The 20,880-nt window shown below is 43.2% G+C and overlaps 2 protein-coding genes, 1 long non-coding RNA gene and 5 other non-coding genes across 8 annotated transcripts in view; 3 read left to right on the plus strand and 5 right to left on the minus strand.

Annotated features, from left to right (window-relative positions):
• Positions 1–12,674, plus strand: part of prox3 (prospero homeobox 3) — a 13,918-nt gene extending 1,244 nt beyond the window's left edge. Inside the window, exons 2-7 of the mRNA XM_076725320.1 lie at positions 1,316–1,407; positions 2,471–4,329; positions 4,432–4,539; positions 5,580–5,692; positions 5,953–6,058; positions 10,520–12,674. Of these exons, the coding sequence (XP_076581435.1) occupies positions 2,473–4,329; positions 4,432–4,539; positions 5,580–5,692; positions 5,953–6,058; positions 10,520–10,693 (2,358 nt within the window). The 5' untranslated portion in view covers positions 1,316–1,407; positions 2,471–2,472 and the 3' untranslated portion in view covers positions 10,694–12,674. The remainder of the gene's footprint in view (positions 1–1,315; positions 1,408–2,470; positions 4,330–4,431; positions 4,540–5,579; positions 5,693–5,952; positions 6,059–10,519) is intronic.
• Positions 5,027–5,100, minus strand: trnai-aau (transfer RNA isoleucine (anticodon AAU)). Its single transcript has one exon. It is a non-coding gene; the product is annotated as a tRNA-Ile (tRNA).
• trnai-aau (transfer RNA isoleucine (anticodon AAU)) lies at positions 8,321–8,394 on the minus strand. The gene has a single exon. It is a non-coding gene; the product is annotated as a tRNA-Ile (tRNA).
• Positions 8,898–8,971, minus strand: trnai-aau (transfer RNA isoleucine (anticodon AAU)). Its single transcript has one exon. It is a non-coding gene; the product is annotated as a tRNA-Ile (tRNA).
• On the minus strand, positions 9,536–9,609 carry trnai-aau (transfer RNA isoleucine (anticodon AAU)). The gene has a single exon. It is a non-coding gene; the product is annotated as a tRNA-Ile (tRNA).
• Positions 12,675–14,777: 2,103 nt separating the features above from the next.
• Positions 14,778–18,770, plus strand: tmem179ba (transmembrane protein 179Ba). Its single transcript, XM_076725088.1, has 5 exons — positions 14,778–14,924; positions 15,802–15,998; positions 16,395–16,532; positions 16,926–17,004; positions 17,180–18,770. Exons 1-5 carry the CDS (start codon positions 14,829–14,831, stop codon positions 17,369–17,371), a joined length of 702 nt encoding a protein of 233 aa, XP_076581203.1. The 5' UTR covers positions 14,778–14,828; the 3' UTR covers positions 17,372–18,770.
• trnas-gcu (transfer RNA serine (anticodon GCU)) lies at positions 18,055–18,136 on the minus strand. Its single transcript has one exon. It is a non-coding gene; the product is annotated as a tRNA-Ser (tRNA).
• Positions 18,771–19,473: 703 nt separating the features above from the next.
• Positions 19,474–20,781, plus strand: LOC143317333 (uncharacterized). Its single transcript, XR_013076661.1, has 2 exons — positions 19,474–19,688; positions 20,210–20,781. It is a non-coding gene; the product is annotated as an uncharacterized LOC143317333 (long non-coding RNA).
• Positions 20,782–20,880: the final 99 nt, after the last annotated feature.

Here is a 20,880-nt window from a genome sequence, read left to right on the forward strand (position 1 = left end):
GCTGGCTTTGAAAAGCTAATCTGTCCCTGATATAAGCGCATTGGCTGGCTTGCCATCTGGGCTGTATTATAGTAGAGAGGCGAGGGCATTTGAATAATTGATATTTAGCTATTTATAGTAGGATTATTCTCTTCATGTTGCACCATGGGACCTATGCACTGCTCCGTCTATCTATCTATCTATCTATCTATCTATCTATCTATCTATCTGCTGTAATCATTTTTAACTCTGACCATTGACAATCGAGTAGCCCAATCGGCCTAAAATTTAAGATACTGTGTGTTTTCACATTTTCTGTGTTATTGTCTACGTACTGCACCTCTTTTACTCTGTCCTCACATCTGTCCATTTATCATCCATCCATCTTTCTGTTTGGTGAGTGGTAGTGTATCCATCTGAAGTGGATTAGGGGTGTTATCAAAGCTAAGTAGGACGACTGTTCACACACTCTCTCGCATATGCACACACGTACACACACATAGACACATACATACATGCTGCTCACTCCATTTCACTCCCCAAGGACCATTGACCATTGTTAGCCCTCTCTCAAGCCTCTTTTGCTTTTGTGTGAATGTGTGTGTGCATGTGTGTGTGTGTTTGACGGTAAACACTCTGATCAAACAGTGCTTAACAAGCTGCCTGAACTGATAACAGAGAGAGGAGAGGAAGAGAGGATGAGAGAGTAATAGAGAGGAAGGAAAAGGGGGCATCGGGAGGGACAGGAGGTTACAAACTAAAAAAAAAATAAAAAAACACGGATGTGTGTTTTTGATCTTGATTAAATAGTGAGATGTGCTGTTACTCAAAAGCCTATTTTCCATTTTACGAGTTCCAGGTATTGTAGGGAGACCGCGCTGATGTACTGTCAGTATTTTAAGTACCCATATTTTCCATCAACAAAACACATTTTCCAGCAAAAATGCTTAGTAATATTTTAACTCGGTTTGTTCATCATGGTCCATGCCAAGATCCACGTCCGAACACGATCATCTCCCTCCATTTTGTCCCATGTATTTTTATGATGCTTGTGCTTTCTTAGACAGCACGCAGTTGAGAGAAACAGGAAGGACAGTGTGGAGAGAGTTGGGTGATATGTGACAGAGATCATGAGCCAGATGTTAACCTCCTGCACCACCAGCACGTAGCCTGGTTCCCAGTCTGCTGACCTGGGCTTCAGTCAGCTCTGCAGTCTGCTGTATCCAGCTGCGACATGTTAGAAAGCCGTGGAGGAGAGTATCAACTGTTAGCTTCTCTGTGCTTAGCTAGACTTCCTCTCTTCAACACTGTCACAATGTGTGCTTATGTTTTGCAGCTCTATGCAAGGACACTGCAGCTCATTCTTATTACTATAGAAGTGGAAGTGGCTGTATCCCGTGATAGATCGGCGACCTGTTTGCCATCCAGGTAAGGTCATATGACAGTCACATGACATTCTTATTCTTATATTTTATGGATCACATGGCCTATTTTAAGACACATATTTTCTCACTCTTTGGTTTTATAACCCCAATTCCATGAAAGTTGGGACACTGCATGAAGTGATCCAAAGTGATGAATGATCCAAACAGGTGTTTTTGGAGCATTCCACATCTTTCCCAGTCTTTTGTTGCTCCTGTCCCAGCTTGTTTGAAATGTGTTGCTGACATCAAATATCAGAATAAACAGATATTTACAAAACTCAGTGAAGCTGATGAGGTCAAACATTATATATACTGTCTTTGTGCTGTTTTCAATTGGGTGTATGTCAAAAGGATGAGCAAATTAAGTCACATTCTGTGTTATTTGTGTTGTACACAGTGTCCCAACCTCTTTGGAATCATGGTCGTATGGCGCTTTTTGTTTTGTTTTATTTTCCCATAAATTTTGAGCTATCTGTCTCTGAGATTTCTGCCTTCACTCCACAGTTGAGTGAATGAAATTTCATTTTTTGTGCTGCCTGCATTGAAGCTGAAATGACATTGACAGAAATTCAAAAGCAGAAATCCGTGGGTCCCTTTTCTGCTACCAGAACACACTTTTGATAGTTTTAATAGGTATTTCTTCTGTATAAAGTGCTTCCTATAAAAAAAAAAGCCTCATAGCAAGGTCTAGGAATTATCCAGAATAAAAGCGACAATGTTTGCCACACATTGCCCTTGATTTTTTTTTGTCAATATGCAGAGCTTTGAATGCCACAAACAGAATTCTTTTCACCTTTATTGTAATGGGAGACAGCAACCTCACAGACACATGCATCAACACCTTGGCAAATAAAGCAAAAACTATCTGCAGGGATAGGTAGAACGTTTAATATAAATGAGAAAATATACCCACTTTTTGACATTTTCATAAACTTAAGTGTACTTAAATGTAGGACCCTTGAACTTAGCTCGATCATTGTATTGGTGAATAATTGATTTTGAGGTCTCTGCTCCACCACTTTCTTTCTAACTCTGTCTCTCTCTGTCCTTTCTGCCTCTCACTCCAGTGATGGATTCCCCCACAGATCTTTTCAGTGACTCTGCTCCCCAAATACACGCATTTGCTCCCACTCACAGCTCTTCAGATCTCCCTGGAGTTCATCCTCAGTCCAGTGCAGGTCGCCCTCCTCCTGCCTTTAGACCCCCTGGCTTTCCCCTCATCCACCACCTCCTCCAGCCAGGTGGAGCCCCCAGGAGGATTGGAGGGCAACTCCAAAACCTGAGCACACACAGGCACCTGGAAGACAGAAACCTGGAGGAAGTCAGAGGAGAGAGGGATGAACAAGAGGAGCAAGGGATGGAAGGAGGAGAGGAAGGAGCGCTGGAGGGAGAGAACGGCTTGTTGGGTGTTAAGAAGAGGCACAGTGATGCTGCCCTCGCAGCAGAGTGGAGTCAAGATGTCTTGAAAGTGAAGAGGATGAAGCTGGAGAGCCGACCAAGAGATGGAGAGGCAGAGGGGGGAGGCAGGAGGCGTGAGGGAGGGAGGGAGGGGAAGAGAAGGGAGAGGGAGGAGCTGAAAGAACAGCTGGAGGAGGCGAGGGAGAGACTGCAGGCCCTGCAGGAGAAAGTATGGAGGGCTTTTGGGGAAAAGCACATGGCAGAGGAAGAGAAGAAAAGGAGGCACAGCAACAGAGGAGGAGGAAACGGAGGAGAAGGAGATGTGGGGATGATGGAGGAGGAGGACATTACAGAAGGGATGTACAATGAAGAAGACATTGACAGCGGAGAGATGGAAAAGGAGACTTTCTCCCTTCTTTCCGTTTCCCCTTTTGACAGCTTCCACAAACGGAGAGACGAGAAGAAAAAAAACAGAGGAGGAGGGATGGAAAGAGGAGGAGGAGGAGAAGGGTTGCACTTGGAGGGCGTGATGGAGGGTTCAGGGTTGTGGTTGGATTGTGGAGGGGTGGTGAGAGGAGACTGGCACGGGGGGATAGAAGACGAGGGCGAGGAGGGAGGGCAGAAGTTTGCTCAGGCGCTGAAGCTGGAGCTGGGCAGCGCTGTGGCACGAGTCATTGACCGAGTTCTCCGCCTTTACACCGAAATGACAGATTTCACTCCTTCCTCTCCCCCCGCCGCCATCTCTTTCCTCCCGTCTGACGCAGGGAACGATGGAGAGAGGGAGAGGGAAGTGTGGATGGGACTGCTAACGAGAGGAAAAGGGGAGGAAAAAACAGGAAGTAAGGAGGAAAAGACAGGGATGCAGGATGGAGAACGAGAGAAGCAGCTCCAGAAAATGAGCAACGGGAGCGCTCTGCCTCCAGGACAGCCTCATCGCACTGAAGCGTCAGACCTGGCCATGCCACTGGCTGTTCAGAGGTCACCTGACATACGAAAAACCCACCCACTCCTCGGCCCACCTCTCTCCACTCACCTAAATCCCTCTCACCCCAACCTCTCCCTTCATCACCCTCCTCTACCTCGTCCTCCTCCTCTGTCTCATCCTCCCCTCTTGCCTCCAGCCACGCAACCCAAAGACCCCTCCTCCTCCTTCCACCCATCCTCGTCCTCCTCATCTTCTTCCTCATCCTCTTTCCCCGCGCCTCCCCCTCCTCCTCCCCCTCTCCCTCTCCCCCTTCTCCACTACTCCATGCAGCAGCTCTTCTCTCGCTCTCTTCACCACCCTCAGCTCTCCCACCTCCCCCCATCCCGCAAGGACTATTTGAGCTCCGACCCTTTCTTGGAGTTTTCGTCTCACCCCTCGTCTCACCCGTCTTTCCCACCGCTCCCCCTGCTGGGTCACCTGGACCCCTCCCTGGCACGCCACACTCACGGAGGCAGAGAGAGGGAGAGAGGAATGAGGGGAGACGGGGGCTTGAGAGGAGGGGGAGGGATGGACGGAGGAGAGCTCTACCTGACAGCTGGGGGAATATCCTTTTGTCAGCAAGGGGGGAGGAATGAGGGAGGGATGTGTTTGTGTCTTGAGTGTGTATAAGGACACATGTATCTCCTTAACTGGCCTCATGTATACACCCAGGAGGGCTTGTCTCCCTGCCACCTGAAGAAAGCCAAGCTCATGTTCTTCTACACACGCTATCCCAGCTCCAACACCCTCAAGACATACTTCCCTGATGTCAAGGTGTGTGTAGCCCATCGCAGTGCTGTGGCTGGAGCTTGACAGATAATGTTTCTTTATTTTCTGACAATAATAAAATAACATAAGTGACATTTGCTTCATTAAAGCTTTATGACAAAAACATATTGAGGGAGGATATTTTACATTTGAACAATATACTTTACTATTGAGTGGAGTAATATCTGTATGATTAACCTCTAATCATGTGAAGAAACATTTTGCAGAAAGCTTTTCTTTATATGATTATAGGTTTTTAAAATCTTCACCTGCAAAGTATGAAGTCACTGTAGCTAATGAAGTGGAGTAAAAAGGTCATTGTTTCCCTCTGAAAAGTAGTGGAGTAGTCTCACCTTTTGACTGTGTGGTGTCTCTGCATTGAGCTTGAGTACTGAACAATTATACAATGTTATCGTCAGAGGTGATAGTTGTGCCAAATAACTTACTGTAGTCCGTCACTTTGTGGCAGTCTAAAGTCTCCTCAAAAGCTACATGGCCCGTACGGGGATCGAACCCGCGACCTTGGCGTTATTAGCACCACGCTCTAACCAACTGAGCTAACCGGCCATAGTTCACATGATGTAATACGGCAGTCAACTCCACATCAAATGTGGCTTTTTGAAAAATGTATTGTAATTTCTGTTTGAGTATCTGTTGATACCACTGTATCTGTAATCTGTCAATACTAGCTGATGATGATGCAGGCATTGTCTCCAATTGTGACACAAAGTGGCATTGTGGTGAAAACACAGTCCTAAAGGTGTTTTTATTTCTTTAGCCAATTACAATGCCATGTTCAATTCACAATCAAGGAAAGTGTTGCTCTCATATATATTATTACGATACTAATATGTGAGTAAGAACAGTTTCCTTTACCAAGCACAAAAACAATTTCTCTCTGTATTTGAGCTACTGGCTAAAGCTCTCTTTGAAGTATGTTTTAATAGAATTATTAATGATGAATGAAATCATCTAATAAGCACCCCTCTGTTGCTGTCCTCACCTGCTCACTGTCCTCTCCTGCTGTCTTCCTGTCCACTGTCCAGTTTAACCGCTGTGTGACCTCCCAGATGATTAAATGGTTCAGTAACTTCAGAGAGTTCTTCTACATCCAGATGGAGCGCTTTGCACGACAGGCTGTCCGCGAGGCACTCACCCGGTTGGTTTGAGTTGGCACTGGCTCATGTTAAACTCACGAACTGCGAAACTTTTATCTGGGTTTTATAAAGTACAAGTACTCAGTTTGTTTTACAACATGAGTGTGTATGTTAAGAAATGCATTAATATTTAAGTCTAAATTCTCATGGTTTATATAGTATAGCTGAGTATGACTAACGCAAAATAAATGTCCACATTGTCAGCATGGATTTTATAGTGGTTCAGTTTAAATGAGTGTATTTGTCTGCCTGTGTAACCCAGGGAAGGTGCACCTCGTCTGGGCAGGGAGAGTCAGCTGCGAGTGGGCCGTGATTCAGAGCTTTACCGCATACTGAACATGCACTACAATAAAAGCAACATCTACCAGGTAAGAACAGAGTGTCAACATGCAGCATGTCTGTTTACCACTCTCACTGTAGCTTTCAGCTTGCTAATTGTCAAACTGTTTGTTGTCCTTGGGGGATGCTTTACTCCCTTATAATGCTGTCGGTGTAGTGAAAGCCTGATGCTTATATTTTGGTTGCAGACCGGGAAGCATTAGTCTGTTGATCTCCAAGTTTTCTTTAATAGCAGCATGTTTGCACACAAACACAAGAGCACCCCAAGGTTACATGTACGGTGTGTTATATCATCATGATCTCAAACTGTAGCTGTTCTCTACGATGACATGGCCGTGGTTGGTCCACTGCAGGGTGACTTCTGTCAGATGGAGAGCTGATGGATTTTCACTATGTGAATAGCTGCTCCGCTGATGGTCGGGCACGTCTTGGTAATACCAACAAGATTAAAGAAGCAGCCATCAATTTTATGTCATATTGTTATGCCTCCGTGCCAGCTCCAGTCATGGCATTATGTTATGCTGAGGCATTATATTTTCGGGTTGTCTAGTCATCCGTCCCATTCTTGTGAATGCCATATCTCAGGAACACCTTGAGGGAATTTCATTACATCTGGCACAAATGGTCAAAGGTCACTGTGACCTCACAAAGCAGATTTCTGGCCATAACTCACAAAGTCATGTGCTAATTATGACAAAATTTCACTTAAATGTCTCATAGCATGAAATGATGATGTGATGACATTTTACATCCAAAAGGTCAAAGGTCAACTTCACTGTGACATCATAGTGTTCTGCAACAACACTTTTCTGGCCCATTATTCAACAGCATAACTCAGGAACAGAAGGGCAGATTGAGACCATATTTCACATTTGGTCACATCTGTGCTGCTGGGTTTTATGTGTGTGAAGCAGCAGCATCCATATTTGAAGCATTGTCTACTGTCATGGCAACAACTTTCTGTTCTGTCAGAACCAGCTTTAATGGCTGAGCATGTGAGCACATGCAAGGACTCTCTTTTTGTTTCTCTAAATGAACCTACACACTAATAGACACAAAGTAGAACAACAAAGCTTAACAAAGTCAAGTCAGATCACCTCTATTTATATATCACACATCATAAATTTGCTCGAAGGGGCTTCACAATCTGCACAGAAAACAACATCCTCTAACCTTAGATTCATTAGTCAGATGACGACAGCTCCCTTTAACCTCAGGTAGAGCAACAGAGGAGGGATCCCTCTGCCAGGATGCACAGGCATGCAAAATATGTTGCATGTACAGAATAGAAAAACAGTATGGTACACAGTCATGGTGACAAAATTACAGATTACAGATTTTAGATATGTATGATGAGCAACCCCAGGTGTCACCAAACAGACCTGAGCCACTCCACCACTGAGACCTGAACAAGGAGAGACTACAAAAAACTGACAACAGCAAAGCTCCAGCAAATCATTCATACAAGTAGAAAAAAAAGAGCATGCAGGCAACAGGAGAAAGAGACAAAGACAACATGCACAAAAGGAGAGAGACAGACAAGAGGAGAGGCTGAATCTCCTGGAGAACAAAGATCCAGATCCAAACATCTGGAGTGAGGCACCGACAGCTGGGAGAGAGGAAAGCCAGGATGGCCAGAAAAGAATAAACACAGAGGGAGAGAGAGAGACAAGGACAACATGCACAAAAGGGAGGGAGAGAGAGACAGGGAGGGAGAAAAGAGGAGAGGCAGAAATGATTGTACTCCTTCAAAGTCTTCACTACATATATGAAACTGGACCAACTTGGATATAAACTGCAACTTAACTGGTTGGTGGTAATTGTGATTTTCTCTTCAACTTATTCTCTTGTGAGGATTTAATTTCACATTGATAGACAAACGCTTCTATTCTCCATTTCTGTTATTTTAGTTTAACAAATGACATGTTTTTGTGTTGAATTCGTTCTTCTGAGGCTTAGCTGTCAGTTGTCTTAAAGCATGACTATTAAAGAGCTAAACTATGTCTAAATCTGCTTGCTATATGTTTGTCTCTCAACTGTAATATGAAAAGCGCCTTCTTGGCTATTTGTGTAATAGAGTTGCTGTTGCATGCACTTGTCAATGTGGTATGTGATAATCCTCAAAGATGCCCATACAGTGCGGATAGAACACTGTCTGTGAGGAGTCTCAAGTTGCTTCAGTGGTGTCTGTGTATTCAATCTACAGTAGCCAGTTTTCAGTCACGCTGAGAACTGCAGGGATTATGAGACTCATTAGAAGTTACTAATGCTTATGCACCTCAAAAGCATCTTGGCCCGTACGGGGATCGAACCCGCGACCTTGGCGTTATTAGCACCACGCTCTAACCAACTGAGCTAACCGGCCATGGTCTGTGTGTTGTCCCGCCCTTTTTTTCCGACATTGGCGAGATTATTTGATTGCTATGGTTCATAATGATGTAGAGTTTGGTTAAACTTGTTAGTTCTTAGACCATTTTCTCTAAACCTCAGTTTGCTTCATTCATGGGTGTGACCATATTTAAGGAATTTTACACCAAATTTCTTTGCCATTGCTAGAGTATTTTGATTTACTGCAATGCACTGTTTTTTAAAATATGATTATAGACTTTAAGATTTTTTTTTTTTTTATCTGCAAAGTTACAAACCCCCACAGCTATTGAAACTGAGCAAATAGTAAATATTACCTTGAGAAATCTTGTGGAGTGAAAGTATTCAGGTGCATAAATGTTTTATATTCAAGCAGCGTATTACTGGAGTACAGAGAGACTGTGTGTTGTTGCTTTCCACCACTGACATATTTCATAGATTAGAAGTTGTTTCCGAAAGAATGTGTGATTTGCTAGCACTTATGTACCTTAAAAAGCATGTTGGCCCGTACGGGGATCGAACCCGCGACCTTGGCGTTATTAGCACCACGCTCTAACCAACTGAGCTAACCGGCCATGCGCAGTACCTGGTCCCGCCCCTTTTTTCCGACGTTGGAGAGTACGATGCATAACGATGTGGAGTTCGGATGTTGTTGTTCCACATGACTTGGTTTAGTCGGGTGACGCCTTATAGCTAGTGCTGAGACCATTTTATCTAAACCTCTTCATACTTGCGTCATACATGGGCGGGTGTGACCATATTTAAGGAATCTTACAGCAAATTAGTCTGCCATTGCTAGATTTATTCATATTATAATTTACCTGTATGCATTGTTTTTAATATGATTATAGGCTTTACATTTTTGGAAATGTAGTGGAGTGAAAGTATAAGGTTGCATAACATTTTACTTTAAAACAATCTTAACTTTTTATTCAGGTCGAATCGCACTTGAAGATTAAAAACGTTGAATATATTTGTATAATTATTGAATAGCGTGCTTATTACACCATACCACAAGTGCCATCTGTTTCACTTCGAGTGACATTTTGTTACTTGATCAGTGTGCGTAAACCCACAAACATCTGTCCTTTCGTTGGTATTTGCGTCGGTACCGACACTTTGCTCACTCAAAACGAACTTGGCCCGTACGGGGATCGAACCCGCGACCTTGGCGTTATTAGCACCACGCTCTAACCAACTGAGCTAACCGGCCACAGGTGTACGATGCTTAGCCTGCCGAACCACCGTCTGGATAGCGATGACGTATCTTTTAATGTGACGTTTGAGGAACGAAAACTAGACAGAAGGAAAAATTCTGGAGTGTTGTAAGTTATTGCCTGGTAAAAAAGAGGCAGAAAAGACTGGAAGGAAAGAAGTCCTAGTCCTCAATTAATGTAGGCACTGAAACATTTCTAATGCTTTAGGTGTAAAACAAACCTTGATATTTTGCACAAAAACAAGTCTAAGCCAAATATAAAACACTGAATCATCTCAGTAGTGTTACAAACAGAAATCACTCAGCTCATTATGAGCTAGAGAACGTGCAGCTGCTGGAGGCCCTGCTCACCTCCACAGGTGTTCTGAGTTTACTGGCTGATTAGATCTCTGCTCAGGTTGAAAGTGGCAGCTATGGTGGAGACAGGCCCTTTCCACTGCACATGTTTTCACGGCATCCGGCAGCATGTGCACAGGTGTAATTAATAACCTTAATTATGCCCACATTCCATTAGCAACTCCGGGGCCCAGGTATTATTCATGCTCTCTCACAGCAATGGCTGACAGTGACACCTACGGCATCAGAGCCATCATTTATGCAAGTCTTAACACCTGTTCTTGCAATGGCATCCATCACATTGAAAAGAATACTATAAGGTCACAGCACTACATGCACCTTTTTCTTTAATAACAATAAGAATAAAATTTGGAACAAATACAGAAGAAAAAAGGCCAATAGTATGACAGACATACATATTTTAACAATCACACACATGCACATAATTCTATACACTAGACTACAATGTCCTCTCTAGGCTTTGACTGCATCTTGTTCTCATTATATGAATCTTACTATAATGACAAATTGCTCTTGTTATAATAAGATCATTCCAATTTCTTGTCTGCAGGTTCCAGAGAGGTTTATGGAGGTGTCAGAAGTGGCTCTGAGGGAGTTTTACTCAGCCATTTGGACTGGAAGAGACAGCGACCCCTGCTGGAAGAAAGGGATATATAAAATTATCTGTAAGCTTGACAGTCCTGTGCCAGACGCCTTCAGACTGCCTGGTTGTCCCGTCGGCTGATGAACCACCTTTATCTGGTACATGTATCCAAATGCACAAATGCATGCGTGAAAACACAAGCTTGCTGAAAGTAGGGGATTTTGTTAAAGCATTCATAAACTGTACAATTCCACACTGTGAGAAACAGAAATCCATCCAATTCCAAAATTGATTTCATTCATAATTCATTCATTTTGGGGGGGAAAAACTGAACATTTCAGATAGTAAAAGGATTTTGCTTGATATAGTGTGCAGGGAAAGACACATACATACTTCAATTGACAGCCAGGCTGAGGGGTCAACAGTAGACTGACACACTCAGTGCTGTGATAAGAGTCTTGTGACTGCACTTATCGAGGAACGTGACCATACCATTGAATGAAAATGGACAGATCCTTCTCCAGTGAGTTGGCTTGTGAAATCACAGGGCTGCTGCACAGGTTTGATAAAACCGTCGTGAAAATAAAAGAGAGAGTTGCTGCAGCCACAGAATTGACTGAAATATGCATAGTTGCTGTGTGTGTGTGTGTGTGTGTGTGTGTGTGTTGTGTGACTATGAGATGGCTGCTGTTTCAGATGTGATGTTAAAATCTGTGACTTTCACGCTCTGGCTACACGTCATTCATTCACATGAAAGTATAATATGCATTCCCAAATTCAGTCCACAGAAAGATGCCATTCTATGCATCCCCTCAGTTCCCAAATGTGCTGCTGACAGCTGTTTGCCAAGCATGAGCAGTGCACAAATACATGTTTCAAATACTTTCAGACGAGAGGGTAGAGTCCACAACCTTCTCAGATTAGGTGCCCCCTCACTGTGAGCAAAGCCCCGCCTCTGAAAATTCAGAAAAAGCTGAAATTCTGCAGTGTAATCATCAGCAATCGTGCACAAACAGCACCCAGCTATCACACCCGAACATTTCACCGCTGCTCTCCCTCAGGGGTGTTCACAGTTTTACATTAGAGACTTCTCAAAGCATCACATATGATTGTTGTTTGCTTGAAATGAGCTGCTGTTGTTGCCTTGTGCGTGGGCTTCTCTGGAGTATCAGAAGGGTTTTTTTTTTTGTCCAGTGTGCCCCACAGCTTTTCCATTTTAGATACAGATATTTTTCCATGGCTGTGAGGATGCTTTCCTTATTTTTTTTGTTTTTTTTTTCATGTTTGCTCCCACAACACACGGCTGTCATGTTTGCATTCATCTGAAGTTGTTTTTTGTATCCACAAGACAAATCAGGCCTGAAAATCGTCAAAGAAACCACGAGGACCAATTGTAATTACTGTAATGTCACATACTATATTGGAACTGTTTGGTTAATTGTAAGATTTAAAAAAATGAAGTTGCCCTTGTTTTAGAGAACTATCAGGGCTATGTTTTCAATCAGTAGGATTCTTTTGCTTGTATATCCATCTCTTTGTTCAATATTAAATTATTATACAGCTTTTGTACATGATGGCACAGTGTAATCAAAATGTAATTAAAATTCTGCCAAGAGGGACAATATATTGAATTTAAAATAGTAAAATTAATGTTTTGTTGTTTCCTTGATGTGCTCCTATTGTTGAAATACTCTCTTCTGTTCTTGTATTCCTTTAATGTGATGCTAAGCTAAGTAGGCCGGTTGCACAATTAGTATATATGGACATTTGTTCCTCAAAGTTATTACAGAAACATTCACTCTGTCGACTGTGCATCATGACTCTTTTGTCTCGAAGGAACTTCTGTTCATGAAAATGTTGGTTGACTGCTCCAAATAAAGGCCCCCCGCTGGCTTGATCACAACTCTGCGAGACCGAGCCCATACGTGAAGTATTTGTGACGTGTTTTCAAGTGCATGTTTCCTATATTTGCATTACATTTTGTATTGTAATCTCTTACGTTTCTCTCATTGCTTTTATTGCTCTCTCTTTTTTCTATTGTAAATACTGTGCCTCATTCAAACTTTGGTGATTTTCGATGTTGAAACTTATCAGTGCATTAAAGTGATACCAGGCTTGCGTTGTGATGTCTGGATTTACATTCTACACACACACACACACACACACACACACACATACACACAAACTCTATGGTGTTCAGGTCCTGGTAGCCAACGCTAATGCCATCATACTTTAAGCCTTTAATCTAACAAGCCTACCACACGGAAACACACACATACACACATTCTCACACTGACACTAATGCTTGGGTGATGGCTTAGTAAGAGGCTCAGCCCTGGACTAAGTCTAGGCACCTGAGACAGCACTACACACACACACACACACACACAGTTTCCCTGGTATGCTAGCAAATCTAAACCACAGTCTTGCAGAAAAAGCTCCTGTTTTTTGGCCATGTTGGACAATGGGTCTTGTGGACCTGGTTAAGCCCAAATGCACGCTCCATACATTAGTCTGGCATTTTGAAAGGAGAGGTTGCGCTGTTGGAAATGCTCCCTTACTTTTGGACTGTCTTTGTCAGCATTTGAGAATGAACCATGTCAGACTTCAGCCATTCAAAATCAACACTATATTGTTGCTATTTTTTAGCTGGTATCTATTTACAAAATCTGATCAAAGGCCTGTGGAGTACTGACTCTAAAGCTTTGAATCTTGCCGCACCACTTTGTGCTTCCCCCTCAGACAAATCAATCACGCCTGTGGAACTGGGAATGCACCACGGCAGGAGTGCTCTTCACAGTTTTCATAGATTTTCACACTTTTCCAACGATACATTTAGCTCCACTTCTATTTATTTCTCACTCCATCCATGTCTAGTAACCCCTGCTGCAAATTTCTAGTTCCTAAAATAACATTTTTTTTCTACCCACCTAAGAAGTAGATTCCTGTAAGTGCCCAAAAGGTGCATCTAAAGGCATCTACAGTGGGCTGACACAGAATTGACAGTTTTAATCTAAAGTTCAGGTTCAAGTTCTGCATTTCTACTCTGGCTTTCTTCATCACATAACAAGTCTTTGAAAATCAAAAAACAAACCACGTTAAACTGTCTCCACGCTGTTGTTTCATTTGTGAAATCTAATGCTATTACCCATGTGTGTTATGCAAACTTGAATGATGTAACACATCTCCAGTGGATGTGTGTGTGGATGTTAACTGAACAGACTTGAAAATTGTGTTACATATATTTTAACAGCATGGTCATATGACAAAGGTCACAAGATTTATTAAGCATTCTGGGAATAAAGTTCCACTTACACAGGGCAGGACTAATATCAGGATGACATGCCTGTAAATGCTGAAGCAGCTCAGCCTTTGACTAAGTCTGTAGCTACCTGAATGGGCGGTAACACACAAACTACATGTGATGCTTATTTACGAATTTTGCATCGGGCTGTATTAGCTTCTGACGAGCATCAACATACTGTAGTGCATCATCATGGTTTATATCTCACTAAAACTTTGCGTTTACATACATAAAAAGCCGATTGATCATCCGTTCTTCATCCCTTCTTGCAGCTTCCCACCACTTTTAGTTTGCCTTCTGCGTTATCTGTTGAAATCAGCTCCTGACCCAGAGAAAATTCATCTGTATGACAACCAGTGTTGAGGTTCATCTGCCCACGAGTGTGACAAATAAACAATTTTTGCGCATTTATAAGTGGACGAGCATATCTGGCGGGGCTCAAGGGAAGCAGCAGCTTTTTGAAACTTAAATCAGAAGGGAATCTGAAAGGCAGCTGGACTATAGGCGAGGGCTGAGTGACTGAGGGCGAGCCAACAGCCAAAATAACGCCGGAAATCAAACTTCAGCGTGGCATTTGTTCCATTACATTAACGAGAGGCAGGTGAGTTGTGCGGATCATAAGAGTTTCTTCTCGCTTTCAGAATTGATTTTTTTTTTTTTTTGTTAGCATTTTTTTATGACAATGTTTAAGTCTGTAAGATTTTTTTCTAATCTTTCTTATTAATCCCATCTGCCTGTTAGTTTTCTCCCCTAACAGCCTCTGAAGGATATTCAATTCAGTTACTATAATATGGCCTTGACCTCCCTCTTTTAAAACAAACACTTAAAATACATCAACCCTTTAGAACTGAAAACAACTCAATTAAATGCACCCCTCATTTGGATTTTATTTTTGAAACCGGAAGCTTTCTACCTTATTGTGTCTGCTTGGTGCTGCCCTCTGCTTAACCACAGGAGCCGGGCAGCTGGACGATGGCGTTAACGGTGCTGCTGCTGCTGGAGTTGAGTCTCTACGCCAGCTGTTTCGTCTGCGGGATTGTCACCGCCGCCTCCATCACCATAGTCCAGGTGACTTTGCCCAGAAATTAATAAACTATCCTAACTGATGAGCTTCTTCGTGTTTATCCTCTTCCGGGTAGATTCACTTTTTCAGTGCGCGTGTCTGTGCTCGAAGCTTTCAAGTTCACCGAAACGAAAAGTCACCACAGATATTGTTTATGTCGCGCTTAGTCGTGCCTCACGCTGTGGTTTGTCTCCTTTTCAGTTTATTTGCGTCTTAGAAAGAGCATTGCACTTGCCAAACCTTATTTCTACCTCTTTTTACGCTTTAATTGATTCAGATTTTCTGCCTGTCACCTAACAGTAATTCAACAAATACGACAGCAAAAAGCACTTTCACTTTAACTTCATGCTAGCTTTGTTGTTGAAAGTCTGACGCATTTCTTTTTATTTGCCTGTGTTATTAGTCGAAAACGCCACAATGTATTGAACCCTAGATTAAAACTGCGTTTCCCTTCTCAAACACAGCGTGGGAGCGGCACAAAGTGCTCATTCCCGTCCACATCGTTCAATTAGCTGCGCTGGATTTACGCAGCTAGCTTAAAACTATCTTAAACGAAAAATAACATTTATTTTGCACTCCAAACGTGTGAAAATGTGCGCGTGCGCAACCGTCAACGTGCGCGCGCGAGTAATTACACGGTCATGTGTGCACAGACTGTTCTCTCATCATGTGACCAGATGGTCCTCGTGCCTAATTCTTCTCTGGCTGCTTGATAGAAGTCAGATGCTCCAGTGAAGGTGTGTTTGTGTTTGCTTGTGTGTCCCTTATTGCTTCCATCTTGTTGTCGCACTTTTATCAGTGTAACAAAATGGACAGTTAAATGACACACAACAACAAAGATGAAACAGAAGTAAGATTCCAAGTGTCTGTCTTCCCTCTCAGGGTAATTTCGGGGGTCGGTGCATGCTGTATGGACTCGTCAACTACAATGCGACAGCAGGCCTCATTGGAGTGCAGTCATCCAGCTCCTCGTCCCTGTGTTATTTTGTGTCGGCCATATCTGTCATGGTGGCCGTGGTGTGTTTCTCGCTGTCTCTGTACTGGCTGTACAGTTTCTGCATCGACGGGGAAATCAGAAGGTAACGGCAGACGTGTTTGTGTGTGTCATCACAAGCTTGCTTTGCTGGTCGTCTTCACTCCAGAATTGCAAGTTTGTTAGTGGAACACAATGAAACGGGGTCAGAGTACACTCAACTCACACTAATGAAATTCCTCAGGTTAACTGGATGTGTTCGTTAGGTTTTACTGCAAGTTTTTACACACTGTCTGGCATCATTGAAGCTGCTTTTACAGTACAGACTGCAGGACTGGTGGCGAGGCAACATGGTAACAGTCACGTTGAATGCAGTTTTTTGACATAATTTCCTCATTTGATCAGAGGTTGCAATAACACTTGATCCTTCCATTCCTCTTTTCCATCGCTTTTTTTTTTTCGCGGCTGTTCTCACGCTCTGTGTTTATTCTGTTCTCCACAGGGAGCGCATGTGGATGAACCTGATCGTGGCCGTGTCCGGCGCCTTCCTGTTCTTCCTGCTCGTCACGGGCTGCATGTTGAAGATCGGACGCGACTCGCTCTGCAACTCGGTCACACAGGCCGTTCCCAACATCACCAGGTGGCAACAGGCGCACGCACACACATAGCTGCACACAATGCAGCCACAGGCACGGGCATGCACAGGCACCTCCGCACCAATCCAAAACTTCTCGCAAAGAAGTCGTGAATAAACTAAAACCAGCGTTTGAAAGCCGGATGTTTTACTTTTCATTTGCTGGCTTTCCTCACACCTTTCTTTTCTGAGTCTCTCTGTCTTCGTCTCTTTTTCACAGCCCTGTTTCTCACTATTAAAAATACTGATCCTTCCAGTTCCAGTCCTGTTCTGTCAAAAGTTGGTTTGGCAGCTAAAGTATCTCCTCTGAGCTAATGTTAGCACCTGTTCGACAGGGTTGAAACTTGATTACCTGCTTCTATCAGCTTTCTAACATGCATTCTGTTTCTGTCTGTCAAGCTGTGAGGAGGCCCAGACGAAACAATGGGCCAGTCCAATTAAAGGAGGAAGGTTCTACAACAGTCTATACAAAGCTGAGGTCAGTGCACGTCATTGAGTTTATTTAGTGTCTAGAATCACATGGGCACAACAAGCAATTCCATAACTCTTGGCATTAGAATAAAAGATAAAGCTGAAGCAGAACCCCAATTATTGCTTTTATTCATGTGTGTTTATCTTGTGTGTCATATGTGGACTCCATGGCTCCCTCTCAGACGGCAGTGTGGGTCAACTTCTTCTTCTGGCTCATCATCGGGGTTCTCGTGATCCTTCAGAAGCGTCAGAGTTCAGGTTCGAAGGCGATCGTAGGAGGGTATGGTGGGCCGGCCGGAGGGCTTTTCGGTGATCCGGGGGTGACTGCTGCAGAGACGGAGCCATTTTTCAACAATCCTGCCAGGCCACAGTGAGGACGGGTGCCGAGGATGACTTACAAAAACACATACTTAAGCACAACATGATAGGAGTAGATGTGGAAAAAGGGTAAATACATTCAGTGTACACGTCCAGTGAATACAAACACATTGTTTTATGCCTCCACGGTGGTGACCACTGTGGCCAGAGGCATTATGTTTTTGGGTTGTCCCTCCATCGATCCCATTCTTGTGAAGGCGACATCTCAGGAACGCCTTCAGGGAATTTCGTCAAATTTGGCATAAGCATCTCCCTGAACTCAAGGATTAACTAATTTCTGATTTTTTTGTTTATCTCAGTGAACTTAAACACTGACATCCAGCAGTAGTCCACCACAATATTGCTGATAATGGGCTTCAGGTGATTGTTGTTGCATCATGTAATAAAGATCTCTATCAGTCCTCTGTACTTCTCTGTAAAAATAGTCTCTAAGTGAAGACAGCATGTTTCTCATTGGAAATTATTCACTTGCATGTTTTGTAATGCCAGAAAGTACACTAAATACCTTCCTTCAAAGCCTTCACTACAAACTGAAGCTTGACTGGTTGGCAGAGGCAGGCAACCACGAGGCGGTAAATCAGGTATGAGATAATACACCAAACAAATCACAGTAATTTGTGATTAATGTTGTTTGTTTTAGGGTTTTGTGCCACCTAAATGCAAAAGAAGAATTGTGCCTCGACGAGGATGGGATTCGAACCCACGCGTGCAGAGCACAATGGATTAGCAGTCCATCGCCTTAACCACTCGGCCACCTCGTCTGGTGGTGTGAAAAAAACGCGGTGAAAACAGAGAAGAACCGTACTGAACCTGCGGCTGGCTTAGTTGTATGCTTGTCGGTAGCGTCATTTGCCCGTTTTCCACATTTACTCTCTTACCAAAGCCCTGATAAATGTGTGTTTCTGTTAGACTTTGTTTACATAACCAAGGAACTGGGGAATGTTTATGGCAGGCATTCATTTTTTAAATTTCATCCGTGTGCTCAAATTTTATATTTTTCGATGTAACTTGCAGATGTTTCCTATGTAAAAGACATTTAACCCATTTTACAAATTATCCAACTACATGGTCCTCAAACGGTTCAGTCAGTTGAGTCTCGATATGCGAACAGAATTGTTGCTTAAAGAAACACTTGCTGCAGCTCGAAGCAACAGGAATAACATATTATTATATGACATCATGTTAGAAATAATTCAAATGGGCTTTAACTTTAATGTATGATTTATGTGCAAGTTCACTTTCAGGTGCTTCTCAGATACTTCCGTTGGATCCTGTGTCTGTGTTCAGGAGTTACAGTACCTGTAAAAGGTGTATGCTAAGATATCAGCCACTTGCTTTGTAGTGATGCTACTTGACACGTGGTGCTACTTTTTAAACCAATAAACCAAAGAGTTGAAACACAATGACCCACATGTGTTTTCTGCTGCGGTGTCTCAGAGGGCACGAAGACACGGGGACAGATATGTTGAACTGTGTCTCCCTCTGCTGGTTGATAGTGAGCAAAGGCTCACCTGTACCAGAGCTGCGCTTGAAATGTGTTTTTTTATGTGTTAAATGTAGTTTATTCTTGTGTCAGTTCACTGGAGGAGTTGTCATAATTGTATTGTAGTTATGAAGTGATGTAATGAGTCAGCAGCCTATAAACTTAACTTGTCTCTCGTATAACCTCACAAGTAGCTCATAGTAGAACACGAGTAGCATTCAACCAGTTTTACCACACCTAGTAAGATCTGTTAACATCAGCAATCCCAAAAATGAATTCAGACTTTATAATTGCATTGATATTGCTCCTCAAAATACGCATAAAATATACATTTACAGGTCTATCTGAAAAAATAAATATAGAAAAATAACATGTACTGTTACTGCATAGCCTGAAATATAGATTATTTGGCCATCAGACACATGACATCTCTAGAAAACAAAAATCAGCATATTTGAAAGGAAAGAAGGTATGACTGACTGAGTCACCAGCAGTGACCTGACAGATCAAAACAGACAGAATGAGCCTGTGATTACAACATTTTCTCTTTCCTTAACGGTCTAATCTCTGGATTACCTGACCTTCCTTGAGCCCTGAGCTAGAGAGAGAGAGAGAGAGTGTAAGAGCAGGCAGGAGTGAAAAGAGGGAGACGGATGGGGACGGAGAACGGACAGAAATAAAAGAAGAAGGTTGAAGGTTCTGTAATACACACACAGGAAGTCTGCAAAGGGCCACCAAGAAGAGCGAGCACTCTGGAGAACATCAATCTTCAACTCGAGTCTCAGAAGGCGACCACAAGGCTTGTGATAAATCTGACCCTGACTTCCATGGTAAGTCATTTTCCTGAGCCATTTAGCTACTGATTAGGAAAATAAACTTCAATAACATATCTGAGAGAGAAAAATCAGAGTAAAGTGGGAAAATGGCAGCGAGAGACTGATGGTAGGACGGGGCTAAAAGAGAAACGTGGGGAAGCGCAGTGGACACTGTAGACTGAGTTAAGCCATGATAAGCCTTTTTAAGCTACTTCGCTCTCCACAGATCAAATGTTCTGTTTTAAACCTGTTGATCTGTGCCGGGCATCCGACTGCCAGTTATTGATTTACTCTATCTGATTTTTTTGGCAGCACAGCTCTAATGTATTGCCAAATCAGGCTAAATCTATAGAGAACAGACCAGAGGCCTTAAATCTGAAAATTGAACCAAAGACAGCCTTTTGACTGGACAGACATATTTGAAGTCTCTGATTTCAAGCAATTGTCCCTGAGCCCATCCATCACTGCATAACGTCCAGCTCCATAGCGGCAGTTCTGACCTCTGACCTCCATCCATCCCTCTGTCTCTGTCCCAGAACATGTCTGAAAGCCAGTGTGAATCAGTGGCAGTGAGCGTGGAGTCCCTCCTGAACGACGCCAAGAGGATGCAGATGCAGTGCCGTGAGCGCAGCGAGCAGCTCTCCATGGCCGCCACGCAGCTGAGGGTGGAGTCGGCCGCCCTGAGGGAGCAGTGCGAGGCCTCGCAGCTCGACATGGCGCGAATCCGCCGCCAGCTGGATGAGCTGATGGATACCAAAGCCGCGTTCGAAGCCAGGGAGAGGCAGGCGCGTAAACTCAGCAAGCAGCTGTGAGGAGAGTTTGATTGGCACATGTGAGAAAGGAGGACAGTGAGGGTTAAGGAGGTGGAGGACAAGAGAAAGAGCAAAGAAATAAGATGCGTTGGTGTCAACCTCAGCTGTAGTTTAGAAGAGGATATTGTTGAGGATAGCCAGTCTTACATTTTGATGAATTTCTTATGACCTTTTCTGAAGGAAAAAAGTAAAAACAACTAAACTGTATCAAGACCTACAGCTCTGTCTCATTCCTCTTTGCTTTGTTACCATGTGTAATCCCTCTCCTGTTTCTCACTTTTCATGTCAAACACTGTCCAAACACACCCTTGTCTCTTGTTATTCTTGAGCCTGGTGGAGACCCACCTGATCACGTTAGTTTGATGTCCACACTTTCAAAATCAGTATGATGATGG

Source organism: Chaetodon auriga, chromosome 24 (assembly GCF_051107435.1).
Source record: "Chaetodon auriga isolate fChaAug3 chromosome 24, fChaAug3.hap1, whole genome shotgun sequence".
NCBI classification, from domain to species: domain Eukaryota; kingdom Metazoa; phylum Chordata; class Actinopteri; order Chaetodontiformes; family Chaetodontidae; genus Chaetodon; species Chaetodon auriga.

Bases quoted from the DNA above. Each gene is read 5' to 3' on its own strand.
- tmem179ba (XM_076725088.1), top strand. From the start codon at position 14,829: ATGGCGTTAACGGTGCTGCTGCTGCTGGAGTTGAGTCTCTACGCCAGC. The intron at 14,925-15,801 runs GTGACTTTGCCC...CTTCCCTCTCAG, and splicing joins CCTCCATCACCATAGTCCAG to GGTAATTTCGGGGGTCGGTG. The intron at 16,533-16,925 runs GTGGCAACAGGC...CTGTCTGTCAAG, and splicing joins GCCGTTCCCAACATCACCAG to CTGTGAGGAGGCCCAGACGA.